Source organism: Canis aureus, chromosome 2 (assembly GCF_053574225.1).
Source record: "Canis aureus isolate CA01 chromosome 2, VMU_Caureus_v.1.0, whole genome shotgun sequence".
Lineage (NCBI taxonomy): Eukaryota > Metazoa > Chordata > Mammalia > Carnivora > Canidae > Canis > Canis aureus.
Genome location: NC_135612.1, coordinates 46,694,038 through 46,714,455, shown reverse-complemented (window position 1 = coordinate 46,714,455; position 20,418 = coordinate 46,694,038). Strand labels below are relative to the sequence as shown.

At 35.8% G+C, this 20,418-nt stretch overlaps 1 protein-coding gene across 8 annotated transcripts in view; it reads left to right on the top strand.

The window, feature by feature from the left end:
- The window catches only part of MCTP2 (multiple C2 and transmembrane domain containing 2), a 245,520-nt gene that overhangs the window by 199,139 nt on the left and 25,963 nt on the right, over positions 1-20,418 (top strand). For all 8 annotated transcript variants that reach the window (XM_077870909.1, XM_077870933.1, XM_077870949.1 and 5 more), the window contains 2 exons: positions 8,931-9,053; positions 11,760-11,801. In XM_077870909.1, coding sequence (XP_077727035.1) covers positions 8,931-9,053; positions 11,760-11,801 — 165 coding nt within the window. The remainder of the gene's footprint in view (positions 1-8,930; positions 9,054-11,759; positions 11,802-20,418) is intronic.

The window sequence follows — 20,418 nt, the reverse complement described above, 5'->3', positions numbered from 1 at the left end:
ATATGTAGATCTATTTCTGGACCTGTTTTCTGTTCCATTGATCTCTATGCCTATCTTTTTGCCAGCACCACACTGTCTTCATTACTATATATTTATAGTAAGTTGTGAAATTAGGCAGTGCAAGCTTTATTTGTTAAAATTGCTTTAATGATTCTGTCACTTGTACTTCCAGATAATATTTAAAATCAGCTTGTCAATTTCCAAAAAAAATGGGATTGCTTGCATCTGTAGATCAGTTTGTAGACAACTGCCATCTTAACAATGTTAAGTCTTCCAACCATGAACTAGTGGCATATCTATCCACTTATTTTGATATTTTATAATGCAATCTTTTATAATTTCTGGTGAAGAGATCTTGCTCATGTTTTGTAAATTATATGCCTATATATTTTATAGGTTCTGATGCTACTATAAATGAAAATTTTAAAAAGTCATAATCCAGGAGGGTTTTTTTTTTTGCTACTAGTATAGAAAAATTGAATTTACTTTAAAAAATAACTTTATATTCTGTGACTTTGCTAATTTCTAGGATTTGCTTTGTAGATTCTTTAGAATTTTGTATGTAAAAAGATCATGTCATCTATACAAAGAGATAGTTTTGCTTTTCTCCTTTTTGATACTTGTGCTTATTTCATTTCTCTTACCTTATTGAAGTGGTTAGAATATTTAGTCTAATGCTGAAAACAGTTGGCAAGACTAGACATCCTTACCTTTTCCCTGATTTTAGAAGGAAATCATTTATTATTCTCATCTCTACTTTTTATGCTTATGATATTTATTCCATTAAGATTTAATATAACTATTGATATCATTGGCTTTAGATAACCATTTTATTATTTTCCATTTGTCTACTACGTTCCTTATTCCTGTTTCTCTTCTTGCACCTTTTAGCATTCCATTTTAACTCATGCATCTTTCTTTATTCCTCACTGCAATATTCCTTCAGTGGATGGCTCTAGGGATGAAGGTGCATGTGTGAATGTATTATCTCCCTTAACTTTTGATAGTAAATATTATTATTGAATCAGCCCCTCTAAAGCATAGAAACATTGCAGTTCATCTAAGTCCATTTATCTACTCATCGTTACCTCTTTTATATTTTAGTTTTCATATATATTACATGTAAGTACATTATATAGCCCACCAGAACGATGCTATAAGCATAGCTTTAAACAATCATATGGATTATAAAGAAAATAAAATTTGAAAATAATCTTTAATATTGTCCTGTGTATCCACCATTTCTTGTTTACTGTTTCTTTCTAAAATTTGAGTTTCCATCTAGTATCTTTTCCCTTCATTCTGAATAAGTCATTTAGCATTTATTGATATGAAGTTATACTGATGACAAATTCTTTAAATTTTCTCTTATCTAAATCTTTACTTCACCTTCATTCATGAGGGATATTTTCATTGGGTATAGAATTCTAGGTTGACAGTTTTTGTTTCTGTTTTTGTTTTTCACTTTAGCACCTTAAAATTGTTGCAATGTCTCCTTGCTTCCATGGTTTCTAACGTGAAATCCATGTCCATTCAAATAGTTATGCTCAGAAACATAAGGTATCATTTTATTAATTTATTTCCAAATTCTTTGGTTATCTTTGTTATTCACAAGTGTGGTTACAACGTAGATGCCTAAGCCAGGTTGCTTAAATGTATTCAGTTTGGGTTTCTCCAAAAAAGTGTTTAGCTATTAGTTCTTCACATAATTTTTAACTTCATTCTTTCTCTATGATTCTAAAGACCTATGTTAGAACTTCTGAAATTATCTCACGGACCACAGATACTCCATTCACTTTTTCCAAACATTTTTCTCTTTCAGATAAGATTTCATTGGTTTTCTTTTAAGATTTTATTTATTTATCTATGTGAGAGAGGCAGGAGTCTGGGAGAGGAGCAGAAGAAGACAGACAAGCAGACCCCACATTGAGTTCAGAGCCTGACTTGGGGCTCGAACCCAGGACTCTGAGATCATGACCCAAGGTCAAAATAAAAGTTGGATGCTTAACTGACTGAACCACTCAGGTGCCCCAGATAAGATTTCTTTTGATATATCTTTGTGTTCACTGACTTTTTCTTCTTAATTCTGCTACTGAGCATATCCACTAAATTTTTGGAAAATTTTAGATATTGTATTTTTTAGATAGGCAGTTTTTCACTTACATTATTTTTTTTATATTTTCATCTTATATTTACTAATTATCATTCGTTGTATGTGTTTATTTTCCTTCACCTCATTGAGCATACTTTTAATAGGTGGTTTAAAGTTCTTGTAATTTCATCATATAATTCATCCTTCAACAATAGCCAAATTTTGGAAGAAGCCCAAATGTCTATAAAACAAGGAATGAATAAGGAAAATGTGAGTTGTATACAAACATACTCACACACACAATGGAATATTACTCAGCCATCAAAAAGAATGAAATTGGGCAGCCCAGGTGGCTCAGCAGTTTAGCACCACCTTCAGCCCAGGGCATGATCCTGGAGTCCTGGGATTGAGTCCCACGTCGGGCTCCCTGCATGGAGCCTGCTTATCCCTCTGCCTGTGTCGCTGCCTCTCTTTCTCTCTGTGTCTCTCATGAATAAATAAATAAAAACTTAAAAAAAATGAAATCTTGTCATTTGCAATAATGTGGATGGAGCTAAAGAGTATTATACTAAGAGAGTATTATACTAAGTCAGAGAAAGACAAATACCATGTGATTTCATTCATATTCAGAATTTAAGAAATAATATAGGGAAGGAGGAAAGAGGAAAACCAGGAAGAAGACCCTTAACTTGAGAGAATGAACTGATGGTCACCAGAAGGGAAGTGAGCAGGGGTGGTGGATGAAAGGAGGGCACTTCTTGTGATGAGCACCAGATATTGTATGGAAGTGTTGAATCACTAAGTCCAACACCTGAAACTAATATTATACTGTATGTCAACTAACTGGAATTCAAATAAAAACTTGGAAGAAAAAAAAATACATAATTCACCTTGAAGTTGACATCTGTGATTGCCTCTTCCTTGAAAATGGACTACGTTTTCCAGACTTCTTGTATTTAAAGTGATTTTTAATTTAATCTCATATATTAGTAATGTTATGCAGTGGAGACCCTAGATTCTCCTATGTTCTTTCAAATAAGGTTGATTTTCTTTTTTAAGAAGACATTTAACTTCAGGGCGCCTGGATGGCTCAGTCAGTTAAGTGTCTGCCTTTGGCTCAGGTCATGATTTCAGGGTCTTGGGATCAGGTCCTCTATTGGGCTCCCTGCTCAGGGGGGAGCCTGCTTCTCCCTCTCCCTCTGCCACTCCCCCTGATTGTGCTTTCTCTGTCTCTGTTTCTCTTTCTCTGTCAAATAAATAAATAAAATCTTTAATAAAAGTAAAAAGGGAACATTTAACTTCATTGAACTCAACCTGCAAATTCTGTCTTACCTCCTGTGGGTGTCAGCTCTGATCCCAGATAAGACTACTTGGAGTCAGCTCCACATCTATGGCAGAGACTGCAGCAGAATTCACATACAGAATTTGGGCTTTTCCTTTGCTTGCTCTCTCCTTCCAGTGTACCTCTATACCGTCTCCTGGCCCTGATTATCCCCAACTTCTCTGTTTCATCCATTCAGAAAGATGGCGAATTTTTCTTCTGGGCTTAACCAACTGGTAATACTATTGTGACTGTAGCTGCTCTTGAGAAAAATATGCAAGAACATTACAGTGACACCATGCAGACCTGATTTCTTCTTCTAAGATTTGAACTCTCTTGCAAAGTTTAATGACCTTGGATCAGAATCTCAGGCCTACCTACCAACTATCAGGGTCTACCAATTATCATTGGTCTTTAAAAAAAAAAAAAAAACTGTTTTCAGGGTACTGATATTACTAATATCATTATTATTTTATACAAAGGTATTTATTATAAAATTAATTCTTCAAACAATCATGCATTGTTTTTTAATTTTTGTTTTAAAGTGAGCTCCACAACTAACATGGGGCTTGAACTCCAACTCTGAGATAAAAAGTCCCATGCTTTACCCCCTGAGCCAGCCAAGTACCCCTTAAAAATATTTCTAAAGGCACTAGTGTCTCACTCTGGAAGTTTTGAGTCCTTTGAATGTGATATTTAAATGTGGCTCAATTTTTGTTATAAAGCACTTTCTGGTGCTAATTACTTGGTAGAGATGAGTGTTATGGTAAATGAGGTGTTTATCTAGCACAACAGCCTTCTAATATTAATTGATGAACAACTAATCTTGTTAGATATATTTTATAAATAGCTTTATGATGAAGAAAATAAAAAATATGGTTTCCTAATTTTTTCCCAATAGTTTCTTATCAGACTTTTTTTTCACTTGAAGTTATATTTAGCAAAATTAAAAAAAAACAATAAAATTTTACTTATCTACTAGATAGACATTCAGAAATAGTAACCATTTAGAATATAGTTAAAACTCCTAATCCTAAAAGAACTTTAAGAATAAGGTAAGAGCGTGGGCACCTGGGTGTCTCAGTTGATTAAGCATCTGTCTTCAGCTCAGGTCATGATTCCAGGGTCCTGAGAGTGAGCCTCACATCAGGCTCCATGCAGGGAGCCTGTTTCTCTGTCACCTGCTCTCTCTGCTTGTGCTCTTTCCCTATCTCTCTCTGTCAAATAAATAAAATCTTAAAAAGAAAAAAAGGAGAGAGAAATAGGTAACAATTAGGAAAATCTCTAGCTTTATCTAGTGGAGAAATCACTACTATTTTCTCTGCTTTTCTCTATTCAGATTAAAGCAAAGCATGACATCAAAGAAACTTTTAAAAAGAAAAGTATAGGAAAATATAAATTTATATAAAACAATAAAGCTGGTAAAGCACATCAGCTTAACATCCTGGAGGAAATCAACAACATAATATTATGCATTGATTCAAAAAGCATTTTTAAAATTTTATGCTTATAAAAAAGAGTATAGAGATTTAGCACTAAAAGAACATATAAGTAACACCAAGATTTGAAGGCAAAAAAAATTGTCATGACTTGCAGTTTATATGATTTTCCACGTCAGATCTCCAAAAGGATAAGATTTGAAATCCCCTACAGCTTATAAAAGAGGTCAGAAATAATGTGAACAACATATAAAAATCAGTGCTCCTGTGCCCAGAAGTCACCAATGAAGTATATAACTTTAAAATATCCTCATTAATAATAGTATCAAAACTCAAATTTTAGAGAAAGATAATAATAAGCATATGCAAGATCAGTGTGATCAAAGCAAGAAAATATTTTGAGATACATAAAGGTCCTGAATATATGAGGAAATAAATAATCCTTAAGATTCTGAAAGTCAGTGTCAAGATATCAGTTCTCTCCAAATTAATACATACATTCAAGACTATCCCACTGAAAATTTTACCAAGAATTTTATGGAATGTTATAAATCGGTTCTGTAATACATGTGAAAGAGTAAAAAGCAAAGAACTACCCAGGATAATTTTGAAGGTGAAATAATACAGACTTGCTCACTCAGATGTCATCTGTTTATTTAACTACAGTTAAAGATGTGGGCTTGGTAAAAATATTTTTCAATGCACAGGATTAGAGTGTTCATAAACAACAAACATACCCATGTGGGAATTTGATATGTAGCAGAAGTAGTGATGGAAACCGTGAACAAAATAGGTATTGGTACCACAATCTATTTGTAAAAGTTGGCTGTCTGTAAGGGAAAAGTTCAAATTGGGTGCTTGTTTCCAACTGTAAACCAAAAGAACACTTGAGACCAAAAAAAAAAAAAAAAAAAAAAAAAAAAGGGAACATACACATACATTTATTTTTGGGGAGAAAACTTGATGAAATAACTTTATCATCTCAGAGTAGAATATGATTCCTTAAATAGAACATTGAACATTGAAAGCACAAATTCTAAGGTTGAAGATGAGTATGTTTGACTACATTAAAAAGTAAAACCACTGTTTCATCCTATGTTTTCAATAAGAAGGTATAATGGAGGGCAGCCCAGGTGGATCAGCGTTTTAGTGCCACCTTCAGCCCAGGGCATGATCCTCGAGACCCAGGATCGAGTCCCACGTCTGGGTCCCTGAATGGAGTCTGCTCCTCCCTCTGCCTGTGTCTCTGCCTCTCTCTCTGTCCTCTCTGTGTTTCTCATGAATAAATAAAATCTTTTAAAAAAAGTATAATGGGTAAATTACTGAACATTCATTTGAATGGAGTGTTCAAAATGAATAAACTTTTTTGAAAAAGATTTAATTATTTATTTGAGAGAGAAAGAGCATGGGTAGGGAGGAGAGGCAGAGGAAGAAGGAGAAGCAGACTCCCTGCTGAGCAGGGAGCCTGCTGCCAGGATAGATCCCAGAACCCTGAAATCATGACCTGAGCCTAAGGCAGATGCTTAACCAACTGAGCCACCCAGGAGTCCCTAAAGTGAATATACTTGATTTAAATTTACACCATCAACAAATCTGTGGAACATATTATTGAATAAAAAAAATAGAATGATGGGAAGATTTTGATGCTATTTATGTTTTTTTTCTAAAATAAACCTTAGATATCCTCAGATGGCAAGGATTCACATCCATTTTCAGACATGGTGGCCTCTGGGAATGGGAGGAATAGGTTGCAGGTAGTTGGTGAAAGTTGACAATGGGAACAAATGATCTGAAAGATTCTATTTTTAAAAAAGACTAATACATACATTGGAAAGAAAACTGACAACACATCGACAATTCTTAATGCATGCAGGTGCATGGGCATTTGTTAAATTAGTCTATAATTTTTTTCATTCTTGGAATATTTAGTGATATGACATGAAAATATTACCCTGGCAATAGAGAAGGAAAGAATGGAATGGTACCAAAATAATGGCACCAAAATACTCCTGATATCAGAACCTGAAATTAATATAAAAAGGAAACAACACCGATAAAAAATAAATTTATAAAAAAATAAAAAATAAAATAAAAAAATAAAAAGGAAACAATAGGACATGGATATCTATACAAAACATCATCAGTTAGCAAATAAAGTACAAAAGTACATTAAAAGACCATTAGAGTCCAGTGAAGGGGAGGGGAGGTTTCTTCCAGAAATACAAATTCACTTCAGTATTAGGAAATTATAAATACAATATACCATGTTGAGGTTCTAAAATGAGAAGTAAAAAACCCTCATTTCAGAAAATAGTGAAAGAACACTTAATCATTCACCCTCCTCCATTCCTGATTTTAAAAATAATAAGAATGAAATTTTGTTAAAATTGATGTTAGTGTTCTTATTTAAAAAGATTTTCCTTTTTCAAATATTTTCATAAAGGTTCATAAATATTTTTTAAATATTAAGAATTATGAATGCTGTATATGAACTTCCTAGTGTTGTAAGGTTTATTTGCACATTCTTAACATGAAATAATTTATATAGCTCAAACTAACACTTAATGTCATGCTTAATTGTAAAAAAGTGTTTTTGTAAAATTCAGGAGTTAGACAATATCCTTCTCAACAGTTTTATTTAAAATTGTTCAATTAGTAGTAATGAAACTAAGTATGCATGTTAGAAAGTAAATCATAGATATTAGACAAGGAAAAACAGTTGTAGTTCTTTATTTATAGATTGTGTGACTATATTCTTAGAAACCCCCCAAGAGTGAAATGAAAGGCTATTTGAAACAGTAAAAAAAAATCAGTAAAGTTACTAATTAAAAATAATATGTACAAATTATTAGCTTTTATTAATTATCTCCTTAAAATATATAATGGGAGAAATGATTAAATTTAAAATAGCAAAAATAAGCAGGAATAATATATAATATCTACAAAAATAGAACTTTAACAAGGCATAAAATGTTTTTAGTAATAGGTAAACAAGGAAAAGGAAGTTTCAGTATTTAAGATGCAATAATTTGCCTCTTCTGAGTTGAGGTAAGAGTGACTTTTTCAAGCACTTACGTGCCAACAGCTGATAATCACAAATTATCTTATTTCATCTTCTGGATCACTTGTGATTTAGAAAAGAAAGTGAGGCTCAAGTTTTGAAATAATTTTCCCATGATTTCACTCGTGCTTCATGTTGTAATTATTGTGGATTGTTTTCTTATTTGTCCTAATTTGCTTGTTGCTTGGAGGCAGAGCCGTGTCTTCTTTGCATTCATGTCTCCCATGACCACTGTCACATAGATACTGGGCTTCAAACCCAAGCTCTGGCTTGTCATTCTCTAGGACAGGGTCACAAATCCAAAGGCCGATGGCAATTCAGCAGCAGGCAAAGCACAGACCTGCTTGAATGTAGGAAGTTCTAGCCCATCATTTCCTGGTGATGAAAAATTTGAAAATTTTAAGATTTAGATTTTTTTTTTTTAAGATTTAGATTTTTAAACATTTTCAGCCTATTTATTTATTTATGCTTTTATTTATTTATTCATGAGAGACACAAAGAGAAAGAGGCAGAGACATAGGCAGAGGGAGAAGCAGGCTCCATGCAGCAGGGAGCCCGATCCAGGACTCGATCCCAGGACCCCAGGATCACGCCCTGAGCCGAAGGCAGATGTTCATCCACTGAGCCACCCAGGTTTCCTCACTGGCAGCCAATTTAAAAAGTAATTACTCTCCACAGTTCCAGTAAACCTTACTGTTGGCAAAATTTGGTCTGTGGCTTGACTCTAAGACTTTGGATTAATAATACTACCTGACTAAATTCTGGTTAATCTTGGAGCAAAAAACTGAATACAGTTGATGGGATAATGGGATTTCCAGGTATGAAGCTACTGTGTTGTCTATTTCAGAGTGTGACTGGCCTATTCATTTCTAGATCTCCTTCATTCTATAATTGTTCCTAAAAGCTACTGTAAATAGAAGGTCCTGGGCTTAATTTCCCTAAGTCAAGGCAAAGGCTTTTAAGATTACTCCCATTCTGATTTTTCAAATAATCATTTTTGTCTTGTCTTTCCATCAGGTATTTGTAGTCACTGTCTGGAATTTTGAACTGTACATGATCCCCCTGGCATTGTTGCTACTCTTCATCTACAACTTCATCACACCCACAAAAGGGAAGGTTGGCAGCATCCAGGACAGCCAGGTGAGCAAAGATTCCAGTAATTGTGACTATTGATTAGAGAAACATGTGGATAACAACAACAAACTACTACCACATCATGACCCAGCTCAACTAGGTGTGAGACTGGAGGAGCAACATTGCACATACATTTATGTTACAATGGGGGTCTTTTATTGGGTATAACCTGGAGTCCTTCTATGTTATGTTCCTGAGTTCTGGCCTACATTCTTAGCATGAGTAAAGCCCTCTGGTGTTTGGTCATCTTTACCATTCCAGCAGTATATTTTAATATGTGCCCATCTGGTTATCTGTAAGGTTCCTATGAATGGCATTCTCAACCACAAAAAAGCCTTTGGCATCTCCTTGAGCCCTTTCAGGGCACAGAAAGCATCGGAGAGGCTACCATAACCTCCAGACAGCCTTTGCAGTGTTCACCTCTGGCCTGAAGCCTTCAGAGGCTTGCCAACTCCCAGGGAGATCAGAGAGTGGGCAGGCATGGGCACCTCAACTTTTGGGCTCCCAGGTCCTGAAAACCTAAAGCTTCCCATGGTACTGAAGGAAGTACCAAGAAGACATCTTCTAACATCTATTTATCATACTTCTTCTCTGACCCAGCATCCTATCTTTCATTTATCCCACCCAGAGGATCTTTTCCTGCTCTAGGTGAGCAGGAACTTGTATTCCTAGACTTGCTTTATGGCATTATCTTGGCATTCCAGATTTAAGAAACAAATTTTTAAAACAGAAATCTAAAATTTTGAGACTTGATAATAGACCTCCACATTGTTTTTTCAAGACTCAAGAGCTGACCATCTTCACCCATTTTTCTATACAGTGCTATTATTTTTAAGTGAAAATATATATGAAATAATGGATATTAAAGGGATTATCTGATTTCTTTTGGGGTAAAAGGGAAGTAGAGAAAATGAGTTTTTGGCAGGGAGTGAAAACCTCAAACAAATTCAAACTTCTATTCTGTTTGATTGTTTAATGCGGTAGGCATGGGCATATATCACTAATGCCTTAAAGACCTAAAGATGCTAGAATCAACTTTAAATAATTTTAAAGTACAGGATTGTTTAGGGACTAAGTTTCACATAGATATGAATAGTGGGAAATTTTCACAACAAAACATCTTTAGGAAGAAATACTGTTAACTAATGTTTTACCTTTTTATGGTCAGATTTTGTTTTTCAGCTATATACATGATCTGTATGTTTATAGCATATATATGTGCATATGTGCAGATATATATACATACATACATATATATGTATGCTTAGTGTGCTTAGGTAAGCTCACGAATGGGATGTTAATATGCATATACATATTTATGCATACATAAGAACACTTAAGTGCATGTGCTTATAAATGTGTGTATAAAATCTTTTAAATTTACAGAACATTTTCAAATTTATTACTTATTTTAATATTGATAGCACCACCATGAAGGAGACAAGAATTACTATTTTTATTTTATGCTTGATGAAAGTAAGGTCCAGAAGGGCAAAGTGATTTGCCCAAGGTCATATAGTATAAAGTCCTTGAACAGTGTCCCAAGCTGAAGACTTTGCCCCAAGCTGGACTTCTAACTCCAATGTTTTTCCTCCCATCACATGTTTCTATTACATGTGTTTTTACCCAATTGCTTTCATGAAACATGTGTGCTGCCAACAGTGAATAGGTGAGTTCTCCAACATCAGTGGAGTGTCACAGAAAGTACTAACTGAAACTCATGGAATTCTGGGAGGTAATGGAGTACCAGTCCTGGAGAAATTGCTTGGTAACTGCTCAGTGATTTTATGGAGTATAGTAGAGTACTCTCTGGATACTTCAGAATTACTCTTTTTTTTTTTTTTTAAGAACATGCTATTGACAATTATGCTTACTACTGGCACAATGGCATCTTAACAGATGCCTGACCTTTGCAAGGTGGTTGAGCAGAAAGGTAAGCATTCAGGCTGTAAACAGACTCTGGTGTTCTAGTACCTAGCATGCTGTCTGAGCTAGTGAACCCCCTGTGTACCAACATGTGTTGGCTTTAAAATATTGCAGCAATATGATTAAAAGTTACCTGGTAAACATTCAAGATTTCTAAACCCATCCAAAAAATCCTATTCACAGCACCTGGTGTTTTGGCACCCCCAAACTAAAGCCAGGTGCCTGTTAGTGGCCATCAGAGCCTGAGGGTGCTTCACCTGCCCCCACCCAAATCCCCAAATCCCAGGGAAAACAATAATAACTCACAGAAACCTGTAACTTATTCTTGAGATTGATTATATTCAGACTAATGCATTTCCTACTGTCTAATGTTGCAGTAATGGCCCCAGAGGAAAAGAGCAGTCATTATAACAATGAGCCTAGCACAAACCGAGTATGGTGTTCTCAGCCTTAACATAGCAGTTGGCTCATTTGTCAGAATAAGAACAAACTGTTTACAGAAAGTACAGCCCAGCAATGCATTTTTAAAGCTGGATGCCTTCAAAGGGCACTCGCCTAATAGCTTTATTTATAGTTAAGTTTTATGTAGATTATACATATTGTTCATGGTCTTACCACAGTGTCCCTGAACTTTAAAAGCATTATTTTTTAAGAGGCTATCATGTACTTTAAAAACACTAGTATTGCCGTTATGTAGGAAAACGCAAAAAGTGTGTATGGATTTGATATGCATTTTGTCATTGCAGTGGATGTTATATTAACCAGTTGTGGTTTTTTTCCTTGCAGGAGAGCACAGACATAGAGGAAGAGGAGGTTGAAGATGACAAGGTAAGTGTGCTTAGGCAAGCTCATGAATGGGGATGTTGTTAATATTGTCAGAAGAGAGCATTTTTCTCGTTGAGTCGAACCATATATATATATTTTAGTACTATGGAGTGTCTGGTATAGTCACATTTTTGTATTTTATAAAAGATATCACTTTGTAGAAATCTTATTAAGGGAGGATTAAAAAGGGTAAAAGATAAGGAATTACTGGAATATGATAAAAAGTGTACCTACAGGAGGCCTGTCATTTGATGCGAGTGAAGATTGCAAAAGCCTGCCCCTTTGGTGTAGAAAAGGTAGATAAGAGGTAGTCTAGGAAGTCAAAAGTAAATCAGGTAAAATTGCTGTTCCTTTAGGTTCCCGTCTGCACTCTGTGGGGTGGTCACCCACTTCAGAGCCTGTCAGTTTCCCAGCTGTTGCTGGCAATGGTTTCAGCTATATGTCTGCGTACATCTGTCCTTTTTCTTCTCCTGGGAGAATCTCTTCAAATCTGCTGCTTTTGTTGTCATTACGCTTTCAGACAAACCTTCTGGAATAAAATGAAACAAGTGAAAATGCCAAATGAGATGCTACCGGCTTAATGGACTTCCAGCCCCATAGAATCTGCCGGTGTATGGGGTTTGTGATGGCCATGCCTGGGAAGCTTGCAGGACTGGGGGGAAGGGCAAAACAGGGAATCATAAGAGTTAAGTATCCAATATAAAATACCCAGAAAATAGCCATGAATTAAAAAACACTGGCTCCATGACACAAACAGCCTTAAAATTAATTGGGTGAGCCAGATGGTTTTGGCCATTTGAAGCAAATTGGGTGAATTACAAAGTGAATCTTATTTGTTGTGCTAAAATGATCATTAATAGCAAAACAATAAAATAAAATATATTTTTTAAACAAAATTGACTCGTTTCAGAATAAGGTCGCACGATGCAACTTTCTTCTGGATGAATCAATGTGAGTTGCTTCTGACTAACATTTAACTCCTTGAGCAGGAAAGATAAGCATAGCTAAGCTAACATGCATGATGATGGGATGTTTTACCAAAAGAAGCACAAGTATTAATGGAATTATTTTAAATCTTTTATGAGGCAAAATTCTAAATTTTATTTACCAAGGCTTGGAAGTGAGGGAGGTTTTCTTCTGTTTGGCTATGTCTGGTAAAACAAGCCCTCTGTAGAAGAGGGTGTCATCTGCCCTTCAGAGATCATTGTGACTGTGTGTCTTTGGCCCATCTGATAAAGGAGAGCATCCAACAAAAAGGAAATGAATGAACAAGTGGTATGTACTGGCAAGCAACAAATTCAGGCCATGGATCAGTGGTTGTCACAAGCCAACTTTCTAGTGGGGTGCCTCAAGGATTGTCTGGGGGGGTTGGGAGTCTGGAAGTAGAGCCAATTGGGCTATGTTTCAAGCCTTACTGGGCAAGGTTGACTGAGTTGGAACCATACCATTACATGGAGGAGCCTTGGAGCTCTTGTGTTTATGCAAGCATGGCCCTCCCTAAGGGTAGGTGTACCAAACCTGCTACACACAGGGCATTGGCATTAGGACATTCCCCATTTCCCTCAGGGCAATTCCGTTCTTGAAATACTTTGATTGTAGTATTTTCATAGAGCCTTTAACGGCCACAGCATGGCCATATTTGTTTGCTTCCTCAATTTTATATGTCTATGAAATCATCCAAAGGAATAAATCTAAAATGAAATTTTGACTTTTATTTATATGTCTTTCTGCCTAACACAACCCATCTGCTGTTAGAGACTGGTGAACTTTGCAGTCCTTATCCATATCTTTTCAATCTCACATCTCCAGGAGATTTGTAAAGTATAGAGGGATTTTCAAGTTTAAGACTTCTGGAGCCCACATCATCCACATATATATTACAAGCCCATCATTTCTTCTCCACATAGAGCAGATGCCATGACTGAGATGCACTTGCCATAGACCAGCACATCCGGGCACTGGACCCTCCATAGTGTGCTCTATTGAAGAGCTTACCCACAGAACCTTTCTGGCTTCTGTTGCATGTTAGACATGACAGACCATGCCTCTGGGAACTGTAACACACCCAGTGAGTAATGAGCTGTTTACAAATGATAAACACACAGCCACTTCCTTCCAAACCAGAAGAAGAGAGGAAACTCCTTTCTATCCAAACTATCCATCTTGAAAGTGACACTCCTTAATTGCCAGCACCCCTTCCCACCAAATACAATCCCAGGCGACTGCAGAAGATGAAAGCATTTCGGGGCCCCACGGCACAGCTTCCTCGGGAGATGGACGTGTTCTGTATTCTGCCTGTCTCTGATGCACAGACCAGGACTCGGTCTGTGGTCTGTCATACTTTTATTGTCCTGAAGGGCGGTTGTTGTAAAATGACATCATTGTGGCCTCTTGTTCCTTCTCATTGTCCAAAGTCCATGGTGGTGACCTGTATGAAAAGGCAAATTGGAGTGCACAATTTTGTGTGTGTGTGTACTTTCAGATATAACATAGAATCTTCAGGTAACTACTATTTTGGCTTTTATGAAACTAACTGTACAAACCAAACTTTGAAGAGAGAGGAAATCTCTTTTTCTTATTCTTGATGGCCCACGCAAGAAATTGCTTGTTACAAGCGTAGTTTGCTGGGGAGCCCTGAATAAACAGATAATGGCCAAGTTCAGTCAACAGCAATCAGCTGACATTTCCTATTTGTATTAGATTCCAAATGTGGAATTCTTCTATGTGGACCTTATTTGTACGGATGGATTACAATGAAAATTGCATTAATTTTCTGCACAGTAAAGGTCAGTAATTGAAGCATGAACCAAGAAACTATTGTGTAAAATGCTGTATCCCGTGCTTAGGAAAGGTCACGCAAAGCAATAATATCTTGTTTTCATTGCAGAAGGTATAAATACTTGCATTAGAGTTTCTTTTTCCAGCCCAACAAGTGCTTACATAGAATATTTCAGTATTTACTATTAACATCAGCAAGCAGAAATCATAAGGGCACATATTAAAAAAAAAAGATCCTGTCTATTGCTATAATATAAAGAAACTGCTCTGTAAGGCCTGCATTGTGAATTGGTGTGTCTTTAACTCAGCTGTCAGAAATAGGACTTGAATGATCTGTTCTAGGATGATCAATGAGTGCACAATTGTCTTACAGTGTTTGGGGGGAAAATTGCCCTTCTCTATCAGTTGTGGGTGAAAAACAGATATGGATGTTTTTCTTTGAGAAAATAAACATCTAATGCATTTTTGTGAATTAATTGTGGAGCATTTTATAATGAAAGGGTACAAATGAATATTATATCTCTGTGTTCTTTTCACAAATTAGGATGTCATCATTAAAAGTTAGTACATTTTAAACCAACAATTTCAGTTAACGTAGTTTCCATTCTCCAAATGGATTGTCCCCTGATCCCAGGCAGAACCTTCTTAGGGAGAGAGGCATGTGGCATATGTATTTAGAAGGAGTTTTTGCTGTAATATAATCTGCAGAGTCCTTTGAATGTACTAGACCCATGATGCGGCCCATGATGCCTCATTCCCTGTGTCTTCTTATTCCAGAGAGAGAAGATGATCTATAGTGTCCCAACCAGGGGAGACCTTCATGTTTGGAGGAAGTTTTCTTACAGTCTCATAGTGACAGTAGTTTGGTTTATGATTCCTTTGCACCATCTTAAGAATGCTCTCAAACACAGCAAATTGGTTTGATTAGTGATTTTTTAACCTATTAATGGAGCAGTGGTACTTTAAAATGATAAAGTGTGGTATTTTTAAGAAAATACAAAGTTGGACAATATCTTTGAAAGGTTAGCAATAGTTGAATATACACACACAGGGCATAGGCAATCTATATACAGGGCATATTTTAGAGGACATGTTTAAGGATAATTTTCAGAGAGAGAAAGTAAATGGTTGCTCTGATTTAACTCCTTTTAATTTGATTTAATGTTATTTTTAGTGATGAAGTGATTTAATTGCTATAATTTCTACCATGCCATCTTACTTTCAAGACTTTAATATTAAAATGGATTCTAGCCAACTCTTAATCATCAGTTTATGCATGTTTTGAATGAGAAGGGATTGGCTTCTCTATTTCATGCAGTCTTTTCTCTGACACATTGACTTGCTTAAATTTTTCTTTTAAATACAAACCCCCATTCTTAAAAAAAAAATGTATTGGCTTCATTATCTTTTAAAGTCATCCAGAAATGTCATTAACCTGACCCTTTGAACCATTATTCATCCCACTAGTATCAGGCTCACTAATATTCCTAATACTTGTGTATTTTCTTTTTGATTTCTATGGTAAGGATTATACTTACTGTGTTATTCCCAAATATTGTGAAATATTATATACCAGGCTATAAATTAGATGGATTATCTATCCTTCTATTAGTTTATGTACAGTCTAACAGGCAGAGGCTCTGGTTTTATGGACTATACTGTGTCTAGATATTTCTCATTGCCTAAAATGTTTATATCATGCTAATGTAGAATACTTTGGATATTGTATTTCTATTATCCACAGGTCATTGTTTTTCTGAGGATAGTAGCTGTTCTTCTTACCTTCTGTAATGAAATCCTCTCTGTTCCCTTGTGGTTTGCCCTAAATCCGGATTACCCAGTGAGTTTGCAATGTAATTGATAGGTAAAGACCCTTCTCTTTTCTCAAGGGAAAAGTAATAATTTAAAGTAAGTAATAAAGGAAGCAAAGATAATAATATAAAACAAGATTGCTTTGAGTATTAGCTAAATAATTCCATTTATAAAATAATTAATATTGGTGGAGGGTTTATTATTTGAAGACTATTTCTGTATACTTTAGCTCATCCAGTATTCAAGATAACCATTAAATTTGATATTATTTTCCCCATCTACAAATTAAGGGAAACTAAGTAGATAGGATAGTAGCAAAACTCAAATCCAGTTCTAACCTATATCAGATTTATTTTTCACCATGCCAACCTGTCCTGGAAACGTGCCATTAATTTATCAGTTCATTTTTCTGCATTGTATATTTGTGGAACATTTTATAATGAAAGGGACTGTTTTCTCCATCTCCAAGCCTCTGTAGGTAAAAAGATTAAAACTGTAAACATGATCCTCTAAGTAAATAATCAGAGTATAGCATAGTTGCTACTTTCATTAAAGTCTGTACACTAGGTTGGGCAGAGAAGAGGAAGTGTGTGTGTGAATCAGGAATGCTGACAGAGGTGATGTTGCTGCTGAATCTTAAGGTAATAAGAATTACTTGTTGCACTGCTTGACTGCACTAATGTTCTATCTCCTGCCCTTCTCACTCCCTACCTCAAAGAAAACTAAAAGACACACATAGAAACGTCAGCAACTGCAGCTCATTGTGTGTTTAGCCACAGTAGTTACAGAGAACTACCTCCATATTTATAGAAAACCACTAACCCTGTTTGCTCTGGGGTGGCATGCATGCATCTGTCAATTGGCCTAGAGAAACCAATCTTCCTAGGGCTAAATTCCAAATAATTATTTTAGACAGTTTCCAATTTTTCATTTGTGTTTTATCAACATCATCTTCTTGATGTTGTTCGTTCTTTTACTTTTTTCAGCCCTTCTACATAATACCAGATGAGATTCTTGTTGCAAACCAAAAAGAAAGACAAACATGTTGGTAAATACCAGTAACTGTGGAAATGCTTTCTGTAATGAATAGAGTTTAAAAACCACTTAGAAATGATATTGATTTAAAATCTGATCTGTTTTATATTCATTTCCATAAGCAAAAGTATACTTGAGAAAGAAGTAGTCTCCCGAGAAAATACAGAATTTTACCCCTATTGAAAGAGCATACACCATAGAGTAGACGCTGTGTGTGTGTATACACACGAGTGTGCACATGCACATGTGCCAGCGTGCTTGCACACAGACCCACCCCATATCTCATGGGAAGAAGTCCTAAAGGAGGTTCCCAGTACAGGAATCCAGGCTTCACAAGGAACACTTTTTAATCTCATCTATCAGAAATATTGCTTCTTATGCTTTGCTATGACAGATACTACTGAGGTTTGGGGTTTTCTGTTGTGTGTGTGTTTTTTTTCCCATGCTAAATTCCACTGAATCTATTTCTGGTGTTTATAACTTTAAGTTTTCAAATTATTGGCTTTTTTTTAATACTCTGTAGGATAAAACAGACCAAACACTCCCATTGAAAGCCCAAAAGTTATATTTTTGTGTCTTTCTTCTAGATGGCTGAAATTATTGGAAAGGTCTTGAGACAGAATTTTGCGTTGATCCCTTTTGGGGACACTTCCCATTCTGTGACAAATATTACTCAATTTTTAAACATGTCAAAAAGGATTTTTTCTGACATGGTCAATTTTGGGGACTGTCTCCTGGCTTTGCTTAGGTAATTAATAGAGGAATGAGAATTTTTTCCTAAATCAGAACATGTAGGAAAGATTTAAAGTAACATACTGATTATATAATTAATTCCAAGTTGTAAATTCATTTTGATGGTGTGAATTCTCTCCCAGAGGCTCCAAGCTGGTTTATTGCACCTACAGTGCTATAGTCATTGGAGCCTTGGGGGGAGTGGGGGTGGGAACAAGGCCTGGAGAAGGATGGATTTGCCTCCTGATTTATTTTTGGTTTTGCTTATAAAGAAAGCACATGATATGTGCTTAATTTGACTGCATACAGACTTAGCCAAAAACTCAAGTTTATTTTTCTCACATTTTATAAACAAATGGGCAATGAAGTAAAAGGTGATCTTACACCCATCTCTGGTATGATAATATGCATCTTTAGGTTTCAGAGATGGAGTTTGTTATCATTTTTCTTACAGTGAGTGCCAGTCTTTCTTTCTGTATGTCAGAAAACAAAGGATTCTTATGAAATTGGAATTCTATCTCTGATAAGTTCATGCTCTCATCTCTCTTCCATTATGTTGTGATGCATGCTTTATCACAAAGTAGACCCTAAATCATGTGAATTGACTTACACCTCGTTGGTTTTTCAAGTTTGTAATACGAAGTAAAATCCATTCTTTCTCAAATGCAGGGCTCTAAAAGTGCAGTGCATATAGTTGTTCACATTTTTTTTGTGCATTTGTTTAATCACACCAGTGGCCCCCACTCTTTTTTATTACACATTTCCCTCTATAAATCAGAAGCCTCCTATGTTAAGGAAACACATGAGCACATGTGATAACAGTTCTGTCTTTCTGAATGGATCTCTGTTACTCTTCCCAGGCAATTTGGTAGCAGCAGCAGATGTAATGTTGTGTTTGCTAAACTGTTATCACCACATTCCATGGTTCAATCTGAGACGTGTAAATAAAGCCAGCATGATGCAGATAAAACTGCCAGATGATCTTTCATACAACGCAGGGCAACATGAGTAGACTTGTCTTGGAAGATCATTGCTTTCAAAACTTAAATTAACCCCAGTATTCTTTAAACTAGACCAAAGGTTATTCATTCTTTTATCTTTTTGCATTCTCAAAAGGAAGGGACTTATATTTATGAAGTGCCCAAAGTGTACCAAGTCCTTTACATATCTTATGATACGAATGATATTTAATTCTTCAAACACTCAATTGGGAAAAGATTAGGCTCTCCCTTTTTCCAGATAGTAAAATGGGGATTCAGAATGGGTAAGGAATTTGCCATGATCACAGAACTGATTAATGGCAAGTTAGAGTTGAACCCAGTTCTCTCCGACCCCTAGCTGGTTATTTACAAAATGGGTAGGCCTGGTGAGAGCTGAGAAGTCCTATGGATGGTTGGTCTGTTTGTTTTTCTTGTAACTTTTCACCTTTTGGTACAAATAATCCCTGATTACCCCAGCTCTTAAATATAAAAATGGAAAGAAATATTTTTGAAATATTTTCAAATGACATCATTTAACATCTCCTCTCATGAGTATTGGGCAAAATAATGCTGGAAAGAAAAAGTAAGTATCAATATGTAACTGAATGTGGTATCTCAAAATTATATATTCTGTGGTACAGAAAGAAAACAGAAACACACGGACATCAAAGAAGCAAATGCCAAAAAAGAACAAGTGTGAACTGAATCCCTACCTTGTGAAATGGTCACTAGACACTAGAGCTTGCCTTTTTTTTTTTTTTTTTAATTTTTTTAAGGGACTTCTTGTAATGGAGACACACTTGCTCTGGAATCCTATGCCACATGTCCCTATTTGCCCAGAAAATTTCCATTCACTGTTTTCTTCCCATTTTGTTTAAGTACTAAATATTGTACTTAATATTTACATTCAAATACACTGGAATAAATTACTTAGACTTGTATTCTTTTTCTGCCATGGTTTTTACTAAAAGCCCAGGGGTTACATGTGCAGTGACCAGAGATCTCATTGTCACCAGGTTAAATCCAGCAAGCAATCAGGGATAACCCATTAATTTTCCTGATACTTTTCAGGGGCAAAGTCACTAAAACCTAGCTTTAAAGGAAAGCTTGTGGATGGTTGTTGAAAAAGTACTTTCAGACGAGTTCACCCCTTTTTGCAAGTGGTGGAGAAGCATCTGATACTCCCACCCCAATCAGCCATGTGGCATGCCAGCCTATTGGGGCATAGCAATTACCAAATCTATAGGATGCATAATGTTTCCAAACTGTCAATTATGGTGGAG